Below are 20,814 nucleotides of genomic sequence, written 5' to 3'. Positions count from 1 at the left end.
GCAGCCACAGGTCTCAGGAGCTTGGGAGAAGGGAAACAGTAGAAGACTGACTCCTGCTGCGTGTACCGATGGGAAAACAAGAACTGTGAGGCTTAAAGACCTCACTGTGTGGAAGCAAATAAGACCCCATTCCCTGCAAACGCTCGCTGCTCTTGCAAAATAGTTGGAAATATTTTTGTATGCACTTAAGACCTTAGAATTAAACACAATTCATACAGAGAAGAAACAGAATTTTAAAATATCTGAAATACAATCACTTTCAGATCTAGTTCTGGAATCATGCTCTTGGAACAAGCATCTATTCATAGAGGTGAATTTGCAGCAACAGTCCAGTAATTTAGAGCAGCATCTCACAAAAGCAAACAAAAATGTTTTTAATGATTCTTGTTGGTAAAGTCAAAACCAATTTTGTGATGATATACTGATGAAGAATCAGTATATATATCTACTCAGGGTTGCAAGCGTTAATACTTGTGGTCACAGTAGGCTTGAAATGTGTTGAGCACAAAATAGGTAAATTTGAAAAGGTCTTATGAATTGCAGGCAAAACAATAACTGTTAACTTGAATACGTAAGTTATGGTGAATATAAGCAACTCAATGTGTAAGACAAATTAGAAAAGACATCCTTTGTGTAATTGCACAGTTGTGTCAGACAGAACCTTTCCACTTCGCACTGAAGATGCATGTCATTTTTCTCCCAAATTTCCACTTTGAAAGATAACCTTCGTATTTGTTGTTACAGCCTCTAGAGAGGATAGCTCCATGGGTGCTGCCTGGGCTTTGTTGCTAACATGGCCAGAGTTTCCCGGAGCCACTACTAGAAAAGCTGTAACTCACAGTGCTCTTTAGGCCATCCGCTGATGCCTCGTGCATTAAAACATACTGCACTCCACGATTTAGACGCTGCTTTGACTGAAGTGGAGGAATTAATCCCTGCTTCAAATGCTGTAATCAGACTCACAGCTCAGGTAATTTTGATGCCTTAGATATCTGAAAATGTATCTGAGTTCACAAATCAGAGGGGTCAAATTTTATTGGTGTAGAAAATGCGTGAGGATAGGTCAGCGTGTTTGAATTGGCCACTGGAAAGGGGGCTGCCAGATTTAGCCAATTATGATCATGAGTATTGCTTGGCCAAGGATTTCAGAAGAGAAGAAGGGAGTACATAAACAGACCACTTTACATGATTTCTGAATTAAAGCAATGTGCAGTTACTGTCTGCTGTTCTTAAATTCACAAAAACAACTACGTGCAGGCATGTTTCATATATAATTTAAATGCCAAGGCTGACATTTGCCTTTCAGTTTAAAGTTCAGGTAATTGCAGTACGGTTGTCATTGGCTTTCAGGAGACAGAATCAATGTATTCCACAACAACCAGCTTCCCAGGAAACAAAATCGGAAACAAAACAATTTGAATCAAGAATAACTCTTCTGATTTGTAGCTGTGCAGAAAGTTTAAGGATTGATTTATAATATAGCATCCGAAATATTTAATGGAAGGGATGGGCTACAAGAAATTAAATGTCACCTAAATGATGAGAGATAGAGACGAGATTAGGTACAAGTAGGTATGTATACCTCTAACACACTGGAATGCCTAATGGCTTGATTAAGTATTGCTGTTACAGTGAATGAGGATATAAAAGAAAAATAACAACATACTTAACAGGGAAAGTGAAAGAAAGGAATGTAACTTCTACTACAGACAGAAGGGAGCTAGAGGTTAGAATCAAACTATGCAGCCAGAAATGGAAGCTCGTCATGTTTGAGGTACTCGGGAAAATAAAGGCCACCACCACTGTAGAGGGCATTAAAATGCAGACAAAAAAGACTATTAACCAGCTACAGCTAGAGAAGGACATGAAATCAACCAAGATAGATGCAGCGAGAGAATTGGAAGTTATACCTCATCTTTCTCAATAAAAAGTAGTGCTGAAGAACTGAAAAAGGCAAGCACTTGATTGCAGAGCAAATGAAAAAAAACAATGCTATGTGAGCTTTACTAGGCAAAGCAAAATAGCAGTTTCCTAAGAATACCATACTAAGAGTGATACCAAAGTCTTGCAAAATGACCAGAAAATACACCAAGCTCCAAAATCAACAGCCAACTTTTTACATCATGTACAGAAAGAAACAGGGGGGCTACATTTTACTTTTATGCCAACAAACATTGCCCTGGGTAGAAGTTTTGCAAGCCGACTTCCTGTATTTTCAAATTTATGCCTACTGTATTTTGCTTTTTTTTAAAAGACTGTATTTGATAAACTTAATACATTCACAAGTTATTTCTTTATGAAGTCTTTATAAGAATTACCTTTGCCCTCCATTTATAAGAGAACAAAGTGCACGTGCTGGAGTCACATTATTAACCATAGCCTTCAGTGCTTTGTCTACCTCTTCCCTTATAAATGTGTTGGATTCACCAGCTTTGTGCAAAAGGACTTTTACTGTATTATCTAGTTCTTGATCCATGCTCTTTTTCAGGTAGGTGAACAAATCCCCTAAACAGACCACAGCAGCTCGAGAAACACCTGAGCGTAAATTCTTGACCTGCACACAGGAAAAACCCAAACAAACAATGAATATGTTTATAAAATATACTTTAAAATAAGTAAAGCTTAATGTTTCCCTTTGTAAGTTTTAAGTAACATTAAAAGCAACTGAGAAACACATTTCTGACTTGATTCACAATGTGTGAGAATTAAAATACATACACATGAAAATGTTATAAAGTTACAAGCTAAATTTTTTCAGTCTCTTAGCAAATCAAATCAAATCAAATCAAATCAAATCAACTGTTGGTATCTGAAGTATGAGCTGCTTTGCTGAACGACAGACTCATCCTTTTGAGACTGTCCAACAGAGGAAAAGTAACCACAGATGAATACACCATTTCACTTCAGTGTATCTCAGAGCTATAAAATACATATACACATGTATAGTCAGTGAAATATTCTGATAGGAAAATTTAACCTCTTGTGCCACAGCCAAACTTGTTTCGTGTAGCTTTGCAGTCAGAATAGTCGCATGGTAAGCAGACAAACATCTAACAAAGTTCAGACCTTCAATTTTCTTCTCCCTATGTAAGAAAATGTTTAAATTCAAAACATTTGCAAATTTTCATAAAAATATTAAAACACAGAATTCTAAGACACCAAGTAGCAAACCAATTAGGTTGTAAAATAAAGCAATGACATGTAGCCTAGGAAATTCTTTCGAAGTGAGTCTTTCTTTTAATGTGGTAGTAGGACTATTTCAGCATACCAGTCTCTCAATTCTTTTCTACAGTTCTGCCCACAGCTTGGACCAGTGGCAATTAAAGGATTACTTTCCTTCCCACAGTTGAAAAGGCAGCAGCACTGTAACCCCATTTCACCCGTCAGAGCACAGCAAAGCCCTTATATTCCACAGAAAACAGCAACGAGGTATTGGTGGGGCCCCTCCTTAGAACAGTGCTTAAACTCAGCCGTCTCTACATGTCTCTGAAACCTTAGCTATTCAGCCCCATTTACAACAGTTAGAATTTTATCCAGATTTGGACTGAAAAAAACTTTCTTCTTTTTTCTCATGTATCACATGCAGTCCTTCTCCCTGTTTTTGAAGTTATGTCCATTTTGCTGTTTTTTTTTAAGTAAGTTATCAAAATAAATGCCTTCTACATTAGATTCAGGTTGCAGATAGATGTTTACACCCACCAGTCATCATCAGCTAGAAGTGTCAAGGCTTCTGTCAGTGCCGTTTCTGGTTTTGAAAAGGGCTGCAGTTCTGATGGGTCCATTATTTCTGGGCTATGAGTGACTGAGGGGGTCCGGTCTTTATAGAGTCCTCGTGCCCCAAGAGAAATTTCATCTGCAAAGTCATGAAGCATAATAAATAATTTGCATCATCTGAAGAAGGAAGGAAATATTAAGAGTCTGAAGTATAGATAGCCTGCTGCTACTGAGGGACCAGCATTTCAAAAAGACCGCTTTCCCAGTTACATCCTTCAGCATTTCATTCACGCAAATGCATTTTTTTGCAAGGAACCATCACCTTAAAAAGTCGCAAACACAAATGTAGTGGTTGTTTAATGTAAAAACGGATGCACAATGTGCTAAAACACAGTGAGGTAAGACACAATACCGCAAAACTTAAAGAAACATTTCAGAAATTCTGAACACCTTTGACCATCATCAGTATGAGCTCTTCTGAAAAGATTTCTACTGCACATTTTCAAGGCATCTCAGTGACCAAATGTACACAGAAATGTTTTTCTTCAAGAGAGAGAAGGGGTCAGAATGAGTCAACTTGCCATTAACACATTACATCTGTAACGTATTATGGTGTACAATGGTGTACAAAACAACATTGAAGCTGCGCAAATAAAAAACCCTCTCATGTTTCAAACATCGTAAACATCTTCCAAAGAAATTCCAGATGAAGCATGTTTCAAGGGGGCAGTGATGAATTCTGACCCCTTCACCACCCTCCCCAAAGTACTAATCTTCCAGAGCATCTCAGGACTCTCCATTGAACGTATTAATGATATTAAACCTGATTGTATTTTAGAACTGTCCCGCTCCACATATCAAAATATTTTAACAGTCTTTGTACTTAGTTTACTGTAACAGCTTACCAGAATCTAGCAAGGCTGAACATTTTGTCTTCTTCAAACTGGATGTTCTTTTTAATGAAGGATTCAAGGCAACATTTTCTAATGACAAAGACACATTTCTTGATGATGTTAATATATCCCCACAGAGATTTAACTCTGGAAAAGAGAAGGAAATGTCCAAACTACAACAACAACAAAAAATCAGAAAAAAGGAAAAAACTAGTATTTTCAGTTCTAGTCGGTCTTTTGAAAATTTTAACTAGTCTTTCAAACGTTTTCCATGAACACTTTATTCTCCACCATTTGTATTATAAGACTGACAACAAACTGTCAAACTGACTAAAGAGTAAACTACAGTGTAAAAGTAGTTCTAGTAATACCTTATGTCACACTAAACAGTCATGATTTTTCATTTCCATTTCAGCAGCATTTAATAGTGTATTATTCATTTAAGACAAACACTAATCCTTACTTTCTGTTGCCATTTTCTCTGGTTCGTTCAGTTTAAGTCTTTCCCAAGGGTTTTCTTCCTTTTCTTCGAGGTCTTTGACTTCCCACTGTTCTCTATGACTGTGTTCTTTTTCTTCCTTCTTCTTCCGCCTCATCTTGTCCTGGGCAGATTTTGACATGGCGACTTTTATCTGCAAAAAATTATTGCACTCATTATGATATGCAATCTAATATAATGCAGAAGTTACCCAATAACTTGTTACCCAGTTCTTGATATTGTCTAAGCTAAGCATGGAAAATTACTATTTTCATGATTATTCTACAGAGCAAAAGGAAATCATTCACATAAAAATTAAAACCAATTCTGAAAAGAGCTGAATGTGTGCTTTCTGCATGATACGTAGTCCTACCAGCAAAAAGAAGCAACATTCCAGGTTTAAACATTTAAGGGAAATAATCACTTACTCTAAAATATCTGAATAGTAAGAGAACTAAGGTCTACAAGAGAAGGTCTTGTATTCTTTGGCAGCGTTGTCTAGTTTCCTAGAATTTTAATTAACAATACACACTCTGGCCTCACTGACTCATATTTAAGCACATAGGTGCCTTTTTTTAAACAGCGGTCTTTAACGGTGTGATCTCACCCTACTCTCTTATATGTTTAAGACACTTACAGTTCCTTATGAAAACTCAGTAACATCTGATACATTCCTTCATTTACTCCTCTGAACATGATCCCTCCAAGTATTCACATCTTCAGTGGCAATCAGAAAATTAAGACACTGTTTATCATTAATTTAAAGTTTTAGTAATCTAAAAATGTTACTTTAAATGCTTTTGGAAAGACTTGTGATTTTCAGTTCAAATTTTTAAAAATTTGTATCACTGCTTCATTCAGATAAATCTTGCTCTATGTTATAACAGATGTAAACAGTATTTAACAAAGCAGCACCACTCCTCATGAAACCGTATTATGGGACAGATATTCAGATGGTGTTTTTTAAAAAACTTATGAATGGAGCCAGATTAATACATCTATCCAGAAAACAAGACACGATCGAACCCAGCCAGTTCCTCCTTCCACATTTCTACGTGCTGTGGGGGTCAGACAAGAAGACATTTTCCAGCTCCCCTCCTCCCTCCTGCAGCCCTTCTCCCAGAGACTTTGCATTTGGTGGGAAGCTTCTGACGCAGCAACTTGTTATTATAAAAAATCCAGGTGGAACCAAAAGGAAAAGCAGGGAGAAGGACCTTGATGGGTACAGGCTGCTTTGGTACGTCAGGTCCAGATTCGACCCCTGGCACAGCCTGAGCCACAGCGGGAAGCTGCGTTGCACTCTCTTGCCAGGTTAGTGCCTCAGTTACTAAGATTTTGGGAGCTGAGTCTTTCTCAGCTGTTCCTGCTGAAGCTCTTCTCCCTTGTATAGAGAGTTACCCACTTAGGTGAGCAGGAGCCCAAGCCTGGGTGCCTAACACTGTATGCTAAAATAGATTTAGCTGGAACTGTTAACCTACAGTGTTAGGCAGGAAATTACTTTTTTTGCACTCACTGCATCCCCAGTAAACATACAGTTACTTACACAAAGAAGAAAAGTTTCCATAACAGAGACAAAAAGAAGATTTTAAGGTCTAATTGTTAAATAGCTTGTCCAGGATAGCAAAAATATGGTTCAGTGCCCTTTTCTGATTCCAGCATTGCCTTGAAAATCAGTCTTAGGATCAACTACTGAACTGCTGGCAAATTTTGGTGGATCTGTACAGCATTCAAAGAGATCCTCATACCATTTTTTTTTTTAAATCTAAAATATCATAGGACCAAAACACACTTTATGCAGTCTACTTAATTTGGTATCAACAGTACTGGTAAGTGGTGCCATTTGTAATGGCCCATTTGAGATGTGAACACAAGTTTCCTGTGGACTATGCCAAGATCAAATTTATTTCCTATGTTGTTACCAACCAACAAGTGACATGCCATTCTGTCTTATTTAAACCACATGAACAATCTGCAGTAAGTCACTTTACTGGGAAAACGTAACCCATTTTTTATTTATCACTTGTTAGAAAAATAACACTGAATTACACAAAACTTCTGGTTTAGGCTTACATTCTGCAAACGTTAGAAGAAAGTAACTGTTCTTATTACTGTTTGCGAGATGGTTAAATAAGCAGTCAACCAGATGTTAACAAATTGATAATCCAGCTTTAGTCTTCACCTTAGAATGGAACTCAACAAATAACATAAATAAAAGGACTTGTATACTGTGGCAAGTCACCTGAGCTATGAGTTAATCTATTTTAATCAAACTCTTTTTTATCATAACATAGAGACTTGCAAAACTGTATTCAGCTGTATTCATACATGTAAAGACAGGAAGCAAGACAACAAAATGGTTCTGAAATTCTCACCTCTCTTTCATTTTCAACACGGAGATGAGAGGCACTGTTCTGCTGGATGCTTCTCCCACAGATCCCTGATGATGGCTCAGGCTCCTCTTTGACAGCTGGGTCATCTCCATTTCCTACACACACTATGGACTGGCTGTATGTTTGTGAAGATGGAGGAGTTCCAAAAACACCTGAAAGGCATATCATGTTGTGCCCTCACCAAAATAACCATTTTATTCAGCAGAACTTAGTAAAAACTAAAGAAAACTAAAAGTAATTCAAGAAGAGAAAAACATTGCTATTATACTTAGTGCCCATTTCCACCCAAAAGTACTCTTACCTCATTCTCCCGAGTAGGATGGATGCACGTGCATGTGTGCACACTGGGCTAGAACCAACACCTAACCTCCACAATTTGCCATTCCTCGTGTTGGAATGGAACAGTGTATCTAGTAACTGCAAAACTCCCAAGCATAGCTTTTTTTATTACCTTTTCGACTAGAGGTGGTTCACAATCTAAAATGTTGTAAGGAATCTACTTATCCTTTTCCCACTCTATAAAAAAATACATTTTCCCTCATTTTAATGACATGATGAGATACAGGAAATAATTTTGGGTTTGTAATACCTTTACCAACAACTACAACTGCATCTTCAGACAGGACGCTTGGTGAAATGAAATCTAGATTGTTCATCTGTGGAAAACTAGACGTTGACTCTGCAAGACCTTAAAAAAAATAATAAAAATCACACCATGTAAATCATGTAGTTTATGCTTTGGTACATGTTTTAGTCTTCTAAAATGTCATCATACACTGACACCTGAATTTATCACTTTTATGAATCAGTATATTTTCAAGTTACTGAAGTTAACAGGATTTTCTAAACATTGATATCCTCCAAATCACGGAAAGGATACAGCAAATAAAATTTCTGCCAAAAAAGGTAAAGAAAACCAAAATTTGTATGAGGATTTTTAAATCAACTGATTCCACTGAAAAAAACCAGACATTTCTAATGCACTTAGTGGAAGCATAGAACTGTTTCTTTCATAATTCAGCACAATTGAATCGAAACAGAATTTGCTAAAATATTTTTTCCCCAAGCAGCACTTAATGTTGTTTCCCATATAAAGTAGCAGTCCCTCAAATTCTGCACTGAAGTGGATGACACGTTTTATGTATTTCTATACTGACTACGGTAGTTGCAAATAAAAATGACAGTTTGTGACCAAGGAAGAGCACCACTTGCTTTTGCTATTTAACCTGGATAATCTGAAATTTCTAAACAGAAAAGATGATTTAGCAAAGCCTGTTCACCTACTAGAAAATACATAAATGAGGGCAGTGGACTAATGAACCATCTCAGCTGAGAAACACTCTGGTAAACTGGCAGCCCTCCATCTACACCTACGGCTGCTGTAAAATCTCTGACAGTTGCAAGACGGACCAGGAACCCAGAACCTGCAAGAGCCCTCGTCCAGGCAAGCTGCAGCATCTCCACAATAGGGGATTCCTGACAGCTCTGTTACGCTTTCTGCCCTCACCTCAGTCTTCAGTTTGCCAAAAATAATTACATGCAAGAGTATGACAGATGCCTCTTTACAAATCATCTGATTATATAGTCTGGAGAAGAGGAGGCTGAGGGGGGACCTTATGGCTCTCTGCAACTACCTGAAAGGGGGTTGTGGTGAGGTGGGGGTTGGTCTCTTCTCCCAAGGAACAAGCAACAGACCAAGAGGAAATGGCCTCAAGTTGCACCAGGGCAGGTTTAGTTTGGATATTAGGAAAAATTTCTTCACCGAAAGGGCTGTCAAGCATTGGAACAGGCTGCCGAGGGAAGTGGTGGAGTCACCATCCCTGGAGGTGTTTAAAAGACGTGTAGATGTGGTGCTTGGGGACATGGTTTAGCGGTGGACTTGGCAGTGCTGGGTTAACAGTTGGACTTGATGATCTTAAATATCTTTTTCAACCTAATGATTCTATGATAGTTTTAATTTCAGAGCTCTCCTCTTAATGTTTTACAAGAAAAAAAGATCAAGTGAAAAGGTTTCTCATGAAAGCGTTACTTCGTCCTCCCACAAGCCTAATCAATGGCTTCTGAATGTTTCAAGTTTTAACATTCAAGAACTGCCAAAATTGATCTTCTGGGATTTTCTTGAATACAGTCTTGAGGCTTCATGAGCATTCTCTCCTAGACCATAACTGAATGGGCATCAAATATCGAATCCTCTTTGGAACCTACCCCCAGATCAGGACCTTCTGTCCTAACCTCAGCCTCTATCCTGAAAAATTTACCAACTTCCATTTCACAGGCATCACAGGATAAGCAGATGTTAACAAAAAAAAGGAGGATTTACAAATCTGATTATACACTTTACTTCCATTGCTCAGCTTTAAGTGTTTCACGTAAAACAGCACTCCACCATTTCTGTAACACCTTGAGAACTGACAAAACTGTCCATGTTTAATGTTGAAACAAGAAACGGAGAAAGCAAAAAATCTTATTGGCACAAAGATCTCCATATCCATTGCCACAGTTCAAACGTTGGCCAACTATGCTAATGTTAGAAGTCCCCTTATCATCAAATGCTAGCCATGCAAAAGGAAAAAAATCAAATATTAAAAAAAATTAGAAATAGTTTTTCCTGTGTACTACAGGATTCTCAAACAGTTACATTTTCAGAGACCCTCAGGCTGGTTTTATGCATACAGTATGAGCATTTTTGCCTATAGAAATCTGAGCATTTCAACAAAGATGCTCAGGCTCTATTAATTTTACACATGCAAAGGCTTTCATCTACAGATAAACCCAGCCTGAAAATCTAACTCAAAGCCAGAAAAATTATTTTTTAAAGTCTTTCAAATATGAACAACTGAATGCTAAGTAATTCAGCACTGAAAGCCAAATTAAGTCATAAGTCATCTAAGTGAAAATAGTAAAATAAGTTAAAACACAAGAAATCTTTCAATTTACTACCCTAGAGGCCATAAAACACAATTACAAAATTACAATTACAGACAATAGAAACTGACCATTTTTATGCCTGCAAAATATTCTCAATACATTTTAGTTCTGGTTTAAAAAAAAACAAAAACACCAAAAAACCAACACTAACTACTTCAGAAATCCTTTAAAGGTTCATTTCTGCTTTTCCAAATACCCCTGAAATTAAAATACCTAAAAAGACAGAAGTATTTTTATTTACGTGCTTTTACTACATACTCCACAAGTTCCATGGAACTAACCCCACATTTAATGGAAGGGATTGATAGGCACAACCGAGGTGAGTGGCTGACATAACTCTGGTAATCCCAGCAACTAGAGTGCCCCAGGCGTCTTCCTTAGCATGCTACGAGGGGTTCCAGGCAGCGGTTCTGCTTCCCACTGCCGTAGACGTGATGGCACTGATACATCTCCTACGACCCGCCTATATCCATCTGTCTTGAAGTTCTGCACTGGTGGCCACCGTTGTCAACCCAACCACGTCCACGTGAAATCAAGAGCCGTACCAAAATCCTTACAAAGGTTCCTTGTGTTCTCTTCTTCAGCTGAGAACTCACATCAGAGCAGGCTGTTTTGTTCTGCTGGGGGGTGGAAACCAAAGGGAGTGTTTTGCTGTGGGACTCTTGAGATGGTCAGGCTCTGGCAGCAAGGAACACTATGGATGATGCCCTAAAATCTGGTCTGGTATAAGGTGCTCTGGAAAATTACTGCACGTCCAGATCACCATAAGGTCCAAGAACTCCTTGAGCATGAATTTCTGTGCTGTCCCAATGAAGTCTAGTTGTTATAGTGTTTCATAGATCAACATTAAAACCTCACGTGTCAGGACTGATCCATTAACTGCTGTATTTGGTACAACAACACTCATGGCCTCTGAAACTGTCAGGGGCCCGGGGAAAGATGAGCTACAGGCCTGGACAGCAGACAGACAGGTTTTCAAGGCGTCACCTATTAAAAGCTGCACAAACTTACATGTTACAAAAAGAATTTGGGAAGTAAGAAATGTCCTTCTATTATAACAAAGCTAAGAGAAGCTGATAAAATTCATCTCAGAGAAACAGCTGAAGCAATCTGAGCTCGGTCAACAAATTAATGACAAGTAAGGGACAAATAAATTTCCAGAACAGAAAAGAGCAAAATGTTAAACCCTTAAAAAAAACAGAAAAAAGCTGAAGGAGGAGCCAGAGAACAACTGACCGACAGGCTGGGCAATTCAGTTCCTGGGACTGTGTCAAGGCAAACACGGAAGCAGCCGTCAGAAAACAGTATGATCAGAGAAATGTGGTCTCCTTTTATAATGCAGCAACAGACCTTGTGAGCAGGAAAGAAGTGGCAAGTGCCATATGTCATCCCAGGCAGATGTACACAGGGTAGTTACCAAAAGCTTCATTCTCAAAATGGAGGGATGCATCAAGCAGGGTTCTGCAGGCTCTTCAGGACCCGGTACCACCCGATATTCTGCCCAAACAGCTTGACAATGAGGCAGTATGCTGAATTCAAGTAAAGGACAGTAAATGGGAAGCATACACACATGCTTGAGGGCAGGATCTGGGTTCAAGCAATTCATGATAAAGTAGAAGAATGACCCAAGAAGAACCAGTTTGCAATACAAAAGTGCAAGACGGGTAGGACAGGACTGATTTTGCATGTTTTACAACAATGCAACCATAACTATCTCCTCTAAGCTTTCTAGTTTCTCTGCAGAGACACTTCCAGGGAGCAGCTCTTCACATATTAAAATAGATGTCTTGCACAGGTCAGACAACGCACCCGCTGTAGAAACCTCCCTCCCCCCTGATGACCAAGGGAGTTTTAGGCTAATAGCTGTAACAGATGTCTACGCTTCAGACCACTACAGTTTGCCAAGGCGAATCCCATCTATGAGCGCAAACAATCAGTCATATAAAGACAAGGTGAGAAATAAGCAGCAAAAGGGCAAACATGCAGGGATACATAAACAGTTGCATAGGTACACGTAGTAATCCTACTCCTTTCAACTCTAAGTGCACACGGGTATTGTACAGGTACTGCACTTCAAGAAAGAGGTAGATCTGTTGAAAACAGCCTCGATGGCACCAATTAAATGGTCCATAAAGTCTGACTTATGAAGGAAAGCTAGAAAAAATGGGAGTTAGTCTTACGGACAGAAAAAGAGGGAAGAAAAAAGATTAAAAAGGTAGCTGCTTGAAAGAAGAAAATATTCCATCCTTTCATATAAAATAAAAGTATAATGAGATAAGTGGATTCATGTTCAGTGTTAGAAAATACCTTTCATCTGATGAGACCGGTAAATACCAAGTTAATTATTACAAGTTCTCCAAGTTCCAGTGTAAAAATTCAGAGCTTTTTGAGATTTGACTTGTGTGATGGGCCAAGTCCAGTCAGTAGTGGGAGCAAAGGACCTTTCTGTACCAGTTAGCTGCACATGAATTATAACAACCTTACCATTAGTAGGCTGTCAGCTCTTCACCAAGTCCAGTGCTGTGCGTTCTGGTTGATTAACTGGCTCAATAAGCAAAATAAATGGGCTGCTCATTCTTTTACACTGAAGATCAACTTCTCACAAGTCTTTTCATATAATGAATGCAAAATCATTAACAACACCACCACCACATATTACTATGCAAGCACAGTATTTGCTTACTGACTTAAGCTGTTACTTGACAAACCTACTTGCTAATTTATCCTGAGAAAAGTGGCCTTAGCTGAAAAGAAGAGCAACAGCCTCAAGTTTTTTAATTGAAACTCAGCAGCAGCTACTGGTTTTTGGATGTGATGGCTTTGCAAATTCAGACCTATAAGATGCCCTCCAATCTTAACTGAACTAAGTTTTGTAAACTTTTTGGAAAAAATACATAGCTGCTGAGGCTGCAATAGGGTGCAACAGAGAAATCATTGGTCAGAGAGGTCAGAAAAGAACTTTGTGGACACAGCTCCTGCAGTTCCTTTTCTCTAAGGAAACATTGCCATCCAGCTGAATCAAAATTGAGTAAACATAAATAATCATAAACAATCAGTTTCTGCCCATTACAGAAAACTCCAGTTGCCTGTAGATCACCGTAAGCGTAAAATAGAACAGCATCACTTAACTTCAAATTCCTACCAGGATATTAACCACTTGCAATATTTGGACCCTTCCTACTCTTATCCAGCTGGTGTCCAATGATTTTGACACAATACTGCATTGAATGTTGAAGGGCACATACTCACAGGTGGCATTTGCATTAACCCAGTTTATCTTGACCCAGAAAGGCAGAAACCCTGGAGTGGCTTCCCACCTGCAGTACCACAGTATAATCTCATTTGGCCAAAGAGTGTCTAGCAATTACCTTTTTTTAAGTGCTGAAGGGACGCGAGCTCTTGAACAAGTAAGAACAGACACATCAACTGACCATTCTGTTACATCAATGAAGCAAGGTATGTATTGGTATGCACAATGAAATACCTGTGCTGGAGTTATGTTCTGCCACATTTGGGTCTCTGCTTCTTGCTGAAGGTACTCTTGCAGGCTGTGATTTGTTGCCAAGTAGTGGAAAGGTGTCTGAGCTGTTAAAATATACAATATATTTTTATGGGTACAATTCTGCACACTAGTCAGAGCCCAGAAATAACACGCTGTAGCAAAGACAACAACAGATCTCAGTTTCTCCTCCTCAATGTACTTGGTGGACACATATTTCCAGTATACTTCCACAAATGTTCACGCTGACTAGAAAAAGAAAATGAATTCACTAGAAATTATTTGATGAGCAGGTCCATTATGAAGAACACCATAAAGACAGCTCTTAAGAACACCATAAAGACAGCTCTTAAGAGTAAGCTCTTTTCAGCTCAGTGTCTAGCACACAGACATTCACCAGGTATATGCTGTTATCTACAAGACAATCTTGATACTTCTGTTTTAAAATGATGCATTTGAATATTAAAGATGATTGAACCCAAAGCCCTGTGCTGTTTAATACTATGCGTACCTATGCAATAGTCACAGAGAACCAGCGCTGTTCCACGTTCTGCTAGGACTGCAATACACCCAATAGAGGACTTGCTTTTAAGATCCTGAGGAAGTCTCATGCTTCAGAAGCTTCACTAATACCAGTACCAAGCTCCCATTGCTCACGGTAGTTTATCAGTGGATAAACTGATACTTCTAAAAGTAAATACACAGAAGCAGCCTACATTTTTGTTGCCCAACTACACAGATTTTGTGAACAGAAAATGACAATTTACAATACTCGCAAGCCAGCATCTGAACTCAACTCTCAGAACTTTTTATGAACATTCCAAGGCTTTTAATGTCTTCTGGGATATATTCTGTCACTTCTACAAATTCAGTCTTCCTGCCAGATGTCCCCTCTCTTCCTTGCTAGTTCAGAATTCCTGTACTGTGAATCCTGTAAAACATTAAGCTTGTGTGTCACTGACTAATGGAAATGGTATGTTGTATAGAACACCTCCTAGTCAAAACCTTGCCTGGAAAAACAACATATGCAGAAGTTTATAGTCTTGACTTTTCAGGTATTCTAGCATTTTAATGTGTTATTTTAAAGATTATTTTTAAAACTGTGATTCAGCAGTACTGCAGATAGGGAAGATATTCCCTCTCTTCCTTCCTATTCTGTTAACACAGTTGTACGCCAATTATATAAAGATGCATTCAGTACACACAAAAATGAAAGATAACTTCAGATCAGAGCTACAAGCGGCTTTATCATGGGCTCCGAGTGCAGAAAAGGAGATTCTGTACTGCAAAATTCCTCAAAAACTTTTTTATTTCATTAAAAAATAAAATAGCTTATACTGCTAATAACCAACTGGGTCATTGCTCTTCACAATCAGAGTAGCATGTGTCATCACACAATTTCTTTTTAGAAGAGCTCTGTGAAGGCATTTTAAATTAACAATAGTCTGTTAGTAATAAAATGGAAACAGTTCACGATTCGCCATAATAAGAAACGTCTCCACTGTCTTCCTCTTATCGCAAAAAACCAACCCATTCCTTCTTCAATTTCCAGGCTATAATAAGCAAACCTTATCCTTCCTCTTAACTCATTCTCCTCCTTACTCATTTGTTTAGGCTATGGTTCACATACCTTCTATAGCAGACTAAAGTCTTAATAAAATATTTACTACCACTGGCAGTACTTCACTGCACTGTGTTACTATGGCTGCACCGGGGAACTCTTCCAAATTAAAAGCCAGCACAAACTAGAATAATATAATTAAGCAACTATTGTATAGAGCAATGTATTTTTAGATAGGAAAATAATTCACATATAAAAATCAAGCTACTAAGCAAAGCAATCTTATATAAAAAATATGTCACAGATTTCACCCCCTTTATCATTTAACTAACACCACCAGACTGTGTGTGAGAATTTCAAGGGGGTGTTAACACACGAGTTCCACTCACGGTATTCTCCTTCTCTGGGGGCCTGTGGACACAGGTGAAGTCAGGGACTCCTGGCTGTACACTCCGCTTTCGCCGCAGGAGCCCGCGCTCGGGGAGGAAGCGTGGGAGGGGGAATCCACGGACAGATCAAGTTTAAGAGCAGAATCGGGACTTTCAAGATCTGAAATGTTGCTGCTTAGCTTTGCCCTTTTCTTAGCTGCGCTGTTTCGTAGAGATCTAAGTGAATTCTGCATCTAACCAGGATTGAAAACAAAATGACAGGTTTTATTCACTGCATAGAAAAAAAAGCTTTTTTAAGCAATAGAAAGTATGTTTCTGAGCGTTCAGTTCAATTCACAGGAGTTCAGTGCAGATGCCTCTATTGTGCAATGTGACTGACCGTTTACACAGTATTATAATGAACCGTTTCGTTGTTTTACTTCACAAGAATAATTATCCTGCAAGTAAATGCAAATGCACAGCGACACTATCTCCTCCCTTCGTTTTGCAAAATACAAGACCGGATTCCTGCAAAAAGACATCAGCTGCTTTTATCTTTTTCAATAGACCAAAGGAAGCGTTTGATGGCTGCTAGTACACACAATTGGGACCTCAGGCTCTTCACAAGACAGCTGCACAAAGCTGCAAAATATGCAGGAGTGAATCCTGAAAACTGTGCCTGCAAGCAGAGCTCCTACTCAAATAAGGAGGAAAATCTACAATGACTGGAGTTTCACACTACTGCATATTCTCTCCTCTTTTTGTTGAATATATTTGATGTAAAAAGAATTCTTCCGCTGTCTGTTTACCACCTCACGTTACTTTCAGTAGTGACTAGAGGATGGAAGATAAAGGCAGTAAGGCAAAGTCCTACTGCAGCTGCTCTCAGATCCACAGGGACTTAAGACAGGATTTGAGATTCACAGAATTTCTATGAACTGTGACAGAAATAAGGACGTGTTACACGGGATAATGCAGGGAAGATCATACAAAATCCAATCATATGCAATACCTATGCTTCTCACCTAATCAACGTTGCAAGGGTTTCGATTCGTACTGATGAGGATACTGCAGATACAGTTCCACCTCCCCTGGAAATAAGCCAGCATGCCTCTGCAGTATTTTTCTATGTCCTAGACTGGTGCAGTTACTTGGTATTTCTCAAACATCAGAGAGACTGGAGCAACAGAGAGAGTGACAGGATCCTTCAGCAGCTACAGCGGCGGGGACTGGCACTAGCTCTCTCCTCTACACAGGGGGATCTTACTAGACAAGGCATGCGACTGAGAAACAGCCATGTGGGATCTAAAGCTGCACTGGCTGCAAAGTGTTTCGTGGACCAGTAAAGGGAGATGCTAGAATAAGTCTGTTCGACAAGTCTCGTGGGTCACAGAAGCTATATATTTTTAAAGGTATTAAATATTTTAAATATTTTCTAAGTCACAGGTTGAGTGGCACACTCAAAACACTGGCTACTGAATACATATAATTGGCCCAAATTATTACTAGTGGATTTCCACATACAGGAGGGATGCTGACCTGCCAGGCCTAATGTCAAATGTGTCTGTGTCATATCAAACAGCTGCAGGTGACATCACACTCATCCAGCTTCACATCAGTTCTTCTCATTTCACTCCATGAAAAAATGACTGAATTCTGAGAGAGCTGGGACGCGCTGCGTGGTTATCAGGGACAGCCCGCTTCAGCAATGCCGGGAGGCTGACGAAGCTCCCGGGCTGAGTCAAATGAACCCTTCATCAGGGAAGTTATTCATTATTTCAGGCCCTTTGCTATAACTAAAGAAAGGATTATTACTTAAATCTGACATGAAATGTAAAATGAAGTCAAGATAATGAGAACAGAAGCTGCATAAATGTCCACAGTTCTGCCTTGGTAGTAAAACAACTGAAAACATTAGTACTTGAACTCTGAGAAAAACAAGGGGAATTAAGATGTTTGGAACAAATATGGGAAGTGTGCTTCAACATCCGTTTCTATTGCTTTACTTCGCTTCTGTCAGACACCCAATGGTATCTCATTGAAACCTGCTGTACTGATGACAGTGTCACAAAACTTAAGTCAGAAACATTATCTTCTGGCTCTTGTTTAGGAAAAAAAAAAAGCTTTCAATATATCAACTGTTAAAAGTGCGTTATGTCATATTTAAACCAACCTCTTCTTGGTCCACTTCCTCGACATCAACATTTAGCTCTGAAAGATCAGCTGCAAGCTTCCTATCCACTTCATTCAGCCACATGTCCTCGCACTCTTCGTTTCTCCATTTTGTCACATTTAATTCCATCTTATCGGGCAGCGGGCTAGCAAGGCGGGGTATGGGGGGCACTGGTCTGGTCCCGTTCAGGCCCCTGCGGGAGGCTGGGTGTCTCACCAGGGTGGGTTTCAGCTGCAGAGAAGAACGTTTCTCCTGCAAATTCTCCCCTGAAGAAGATACAAGCAGATGTCGGTCCTTTGGACAGGGTGGCAGGAACACAGCACTCACCAGAATAAACTTCATGTCTCATTTCTATGTCACACCAGAAAACTTCTTTTACAATGACCTGAGTGTTAAAAAACATACTTATGCACACAATTTTATTTACTGTTATAAATACATTTAATTTTGTTTGGCTGAGTAAGAGCAAATTTGAATAAAGCCAGTAAGGACATAAGAACGGCTGTACCAAGTTGGATGAAAGACCCGTCCTATAACCAGGAAAGATACCGACACGTCAGAGTGTTCAGCGAGGATTTAGGCAGTTCCTCGGTCAGAGGTGACCCACCGTCCTGGTACACACGTCCACTGCCTTTATCAATAAATCCTTGCTTTTGGCATCTGCAGCAGCCTGCGGCAGTCGGCTCCACCACGAGCATTAAAAAAGTACTTCCTTTTACGTAAGACCTGATGTCACCGAACCCCTTCCTGAGTTCCTTCATGTATGCATGTTTACACATGTTCATGTGTATAAATATATACACACGTATACATACACACACAGACGAAAGCAAGTTTCTCACATGAACAAGATAGTGATTCCCTATCTAACTTTACTTTTATACGATTCATCATTTGAAGAACTTTCAATATTCCGTCTCCAACATCCATTTTCCAAATGCGCCAAGCCCCCGTTCCTGAATACTTACTTATGCACATTTTTCAACATTTAATTTTACAAAATCATGAGGATGTTACCAGACTTGCCTCACAGCATGGTATTTTCTATTACCTCCTGATTCTACCTTTTCCATCTCCCTGCATTTCAGCTAATCTCTACCTTTAGTGTCTCCTTCTGTAAAAAAATATAAATTAGTGTTTCATGCACGTGCATACCAACATATACTTAGTACCTTTAAAAAGTATTTAACTTCCTTAATTAAGGAAAAGTCTGGTGCTCTAACAAACTCTCCTGTAAGCTTCTTGTTATAAAGAAGAAACTGTTTTTTAAAGAAACAGAAAAAAAAATGAAATGCATATGGATAATATAAAGAAAATGAGCAGGTGATGAACACACATCTGCAAGATAAAATTACATACGTTCCAGGGACAGGTGAACTTCCAAAGAATTAATTTAGAGATTTTCTACTTATGTGCAAAAATATGTCAGGTGAAGATGAAATTTAAAAAAGATCTCTTTAAGTCAATGCAAAATTGTATGTGGAATCTGTTACTTTCCTTACAGAAGATACGCCTCATGAGTGATTAAGAATCAGTTTAAGCTAAACAGATACTAAAGCTATCTTAAACCGAAAATAAGATTGCCTTTAGTAAGTATTTGAAGGAAGTCAGCTAAATCATTTAAGCAACTGTAATTAAATAAACTTAAAACTATTTCTGGTTAACCAATTTGTACATGAGGTCTTCACAGAGAAAATCAGACCATAAATAGCAGTCTCTGCCATTAGGTATTAGTCTAAATTGGGATGAAATCAGCACAGATTCCACTCCTTAGAGATGGAGCTGTTTGTAACCAGGTTTTAAAGAGTTATTCTGAGTGTGGTAAATTCGATACATAAGTTTCCAAAGGAAAATAAAGACGCAAAAAGTCAAAATGCAATGAGTACTATTTTCTTGTGCATGTGTTAATTAGAGTATTAAAAGTACCAGTTGTTTCTGTATTGGCTTTCTTTAAAAGTGCTAGATTTTGGGGTTTGTTTTTATTTTAGTTTGAAGGCAAACTCTTCACTGATACATTACTGATAAGAAAACCAGAGCTGATGCATACTATGCTTTATCTCACATATTTACAAGACAAAAGGAACAAAACATGCCAGTGTTTGAAACTACCAAAATAGAAAGACTTCACTTTTTAAAAGAAGCCTCCAGTGATATGACTAAACCAGTGCAGCTGTAGAACCCTCGCGCTTCTAATTGCAGTTGGGGCATTGCATAATTCCCCATTTACCTGCCACTGTAGGTTTTCTGATCACTGCTTGAAGCCACTCAAAATGCAAACTTGAAATCCATTTTCATTATATTGACAACATTCCTACCTGTATTGTCTCCCGACTTTTGGCCGAGAAGCTGCTTCTGTGAGCTAGGCTTAGGCAGTCCTTCAAAGCTTTTAAGAGGCCAGGAGTTTGAAAAGTTCATGGTATTATCTTGTGACTTCTTTGGGGAGTCAGCTGGAGAGGAGATGTGCTTTGGGCTGTTCCTGGGTGATGTCAGAGGGTAGGACGGCAGAATGAAGGCGCCCTGGCTTGTACTGGGACCTTGGAAGGGCACCGCATGCTCCGCTTGATTGCAAAAACTCCTCTGGGTCTTGCTGGAAAAATTTAGGCTGGCGCAAACTGAGCAAAGAAAAAGAGAATAGTATGTGTGGTAATTAGCCTCTTTGACAGCTCTTATAATAACAATTTACAATGAAATAATACACCCTCTAGATAGTCAAAACTGAAGGTCAGCATTTTACCCAAGCAGACATATATGCTAACTTAATTTTGCAAATTGCATTGTCTCTCAAAATACCAATTTCCTTTTTCTGCATT

The 20,814-nt window shown here is 38.9% G+C and overlaps 1 protein-coding gene across 1 annotated transcript in view; it reads right to left on the bottom strand.

The window, feature by feature from the left end:
- The window catches only part of TOGARAM1 (TOG array regulator of axonemal microtubules 1), a 44,455-nt gene that overhangs the window by 7,654 nt on the left and 15,987 nt on the right, over window positions 1-20,814 (bottom strand). Inside the window, exons 4-14 of the mRNA XM_082000945.1 lie at window positions 20,320-20,616; window positions 18,005-18,270; window positions 15,853-16,085; window positions 13,888-13,988; window positions 8,065-8,163; window positions 7,458-7,627; window positions 5,071-5,239; window positions 4,620-4,754; window positions 3,700-3,853; window positions 2,978-3,083; window positions 2,319-2,554 (exon numbers count right to left, since the gene is read on the bottom strand). Of these exons, the coding sequence (XP_081857071.1) occupies window positions 2,319-2,554; window positions 2,978-3,083; window positions 3,700-3,853; window positions 4,620-4,754; window positions 5,071-5,239; window positions 7,458-7,627; window positions 8,065-8,163; window positions 13,888-13,988; window positions 15,853-16,085; window positions 18,005-18,270; window positions 20,320-20,616 (1,966 nt within the window). The remainder of the gene's footprint in view (window positions 1-2,318; window positions 2,555-2,977; window positions 3,084-3,699; window positions 3,854-4,619; window positions 4,755-5,070; window positions 5,240-7,457; window positions 7,628-8,064; window positions 8,164-13,887; window positions 13,989-15,852; window positions 16,086-18,004; window positions 18,271-20,319; window positions 20,617-20,814) is intronic.

Source organism: Phaethon aethereus (assembly GCF_964289735.1).
Source record: "Phaethon aethereus genome assembly, chromosome: 5".
In the NCBI taxonomy this organism is placed as follows: domain Eukaryota; kingdom Metazoa; phylum Chordata; class Aves; order Phaethontiformes; family Phaethontidae; genus Phaethon; species Phaethon aethereus.
The sequence above is the reverse complement of the archived record's forward strand: the minus strand, read 5'-3'. Positions and strand labels throughout refer to the sequence as shown.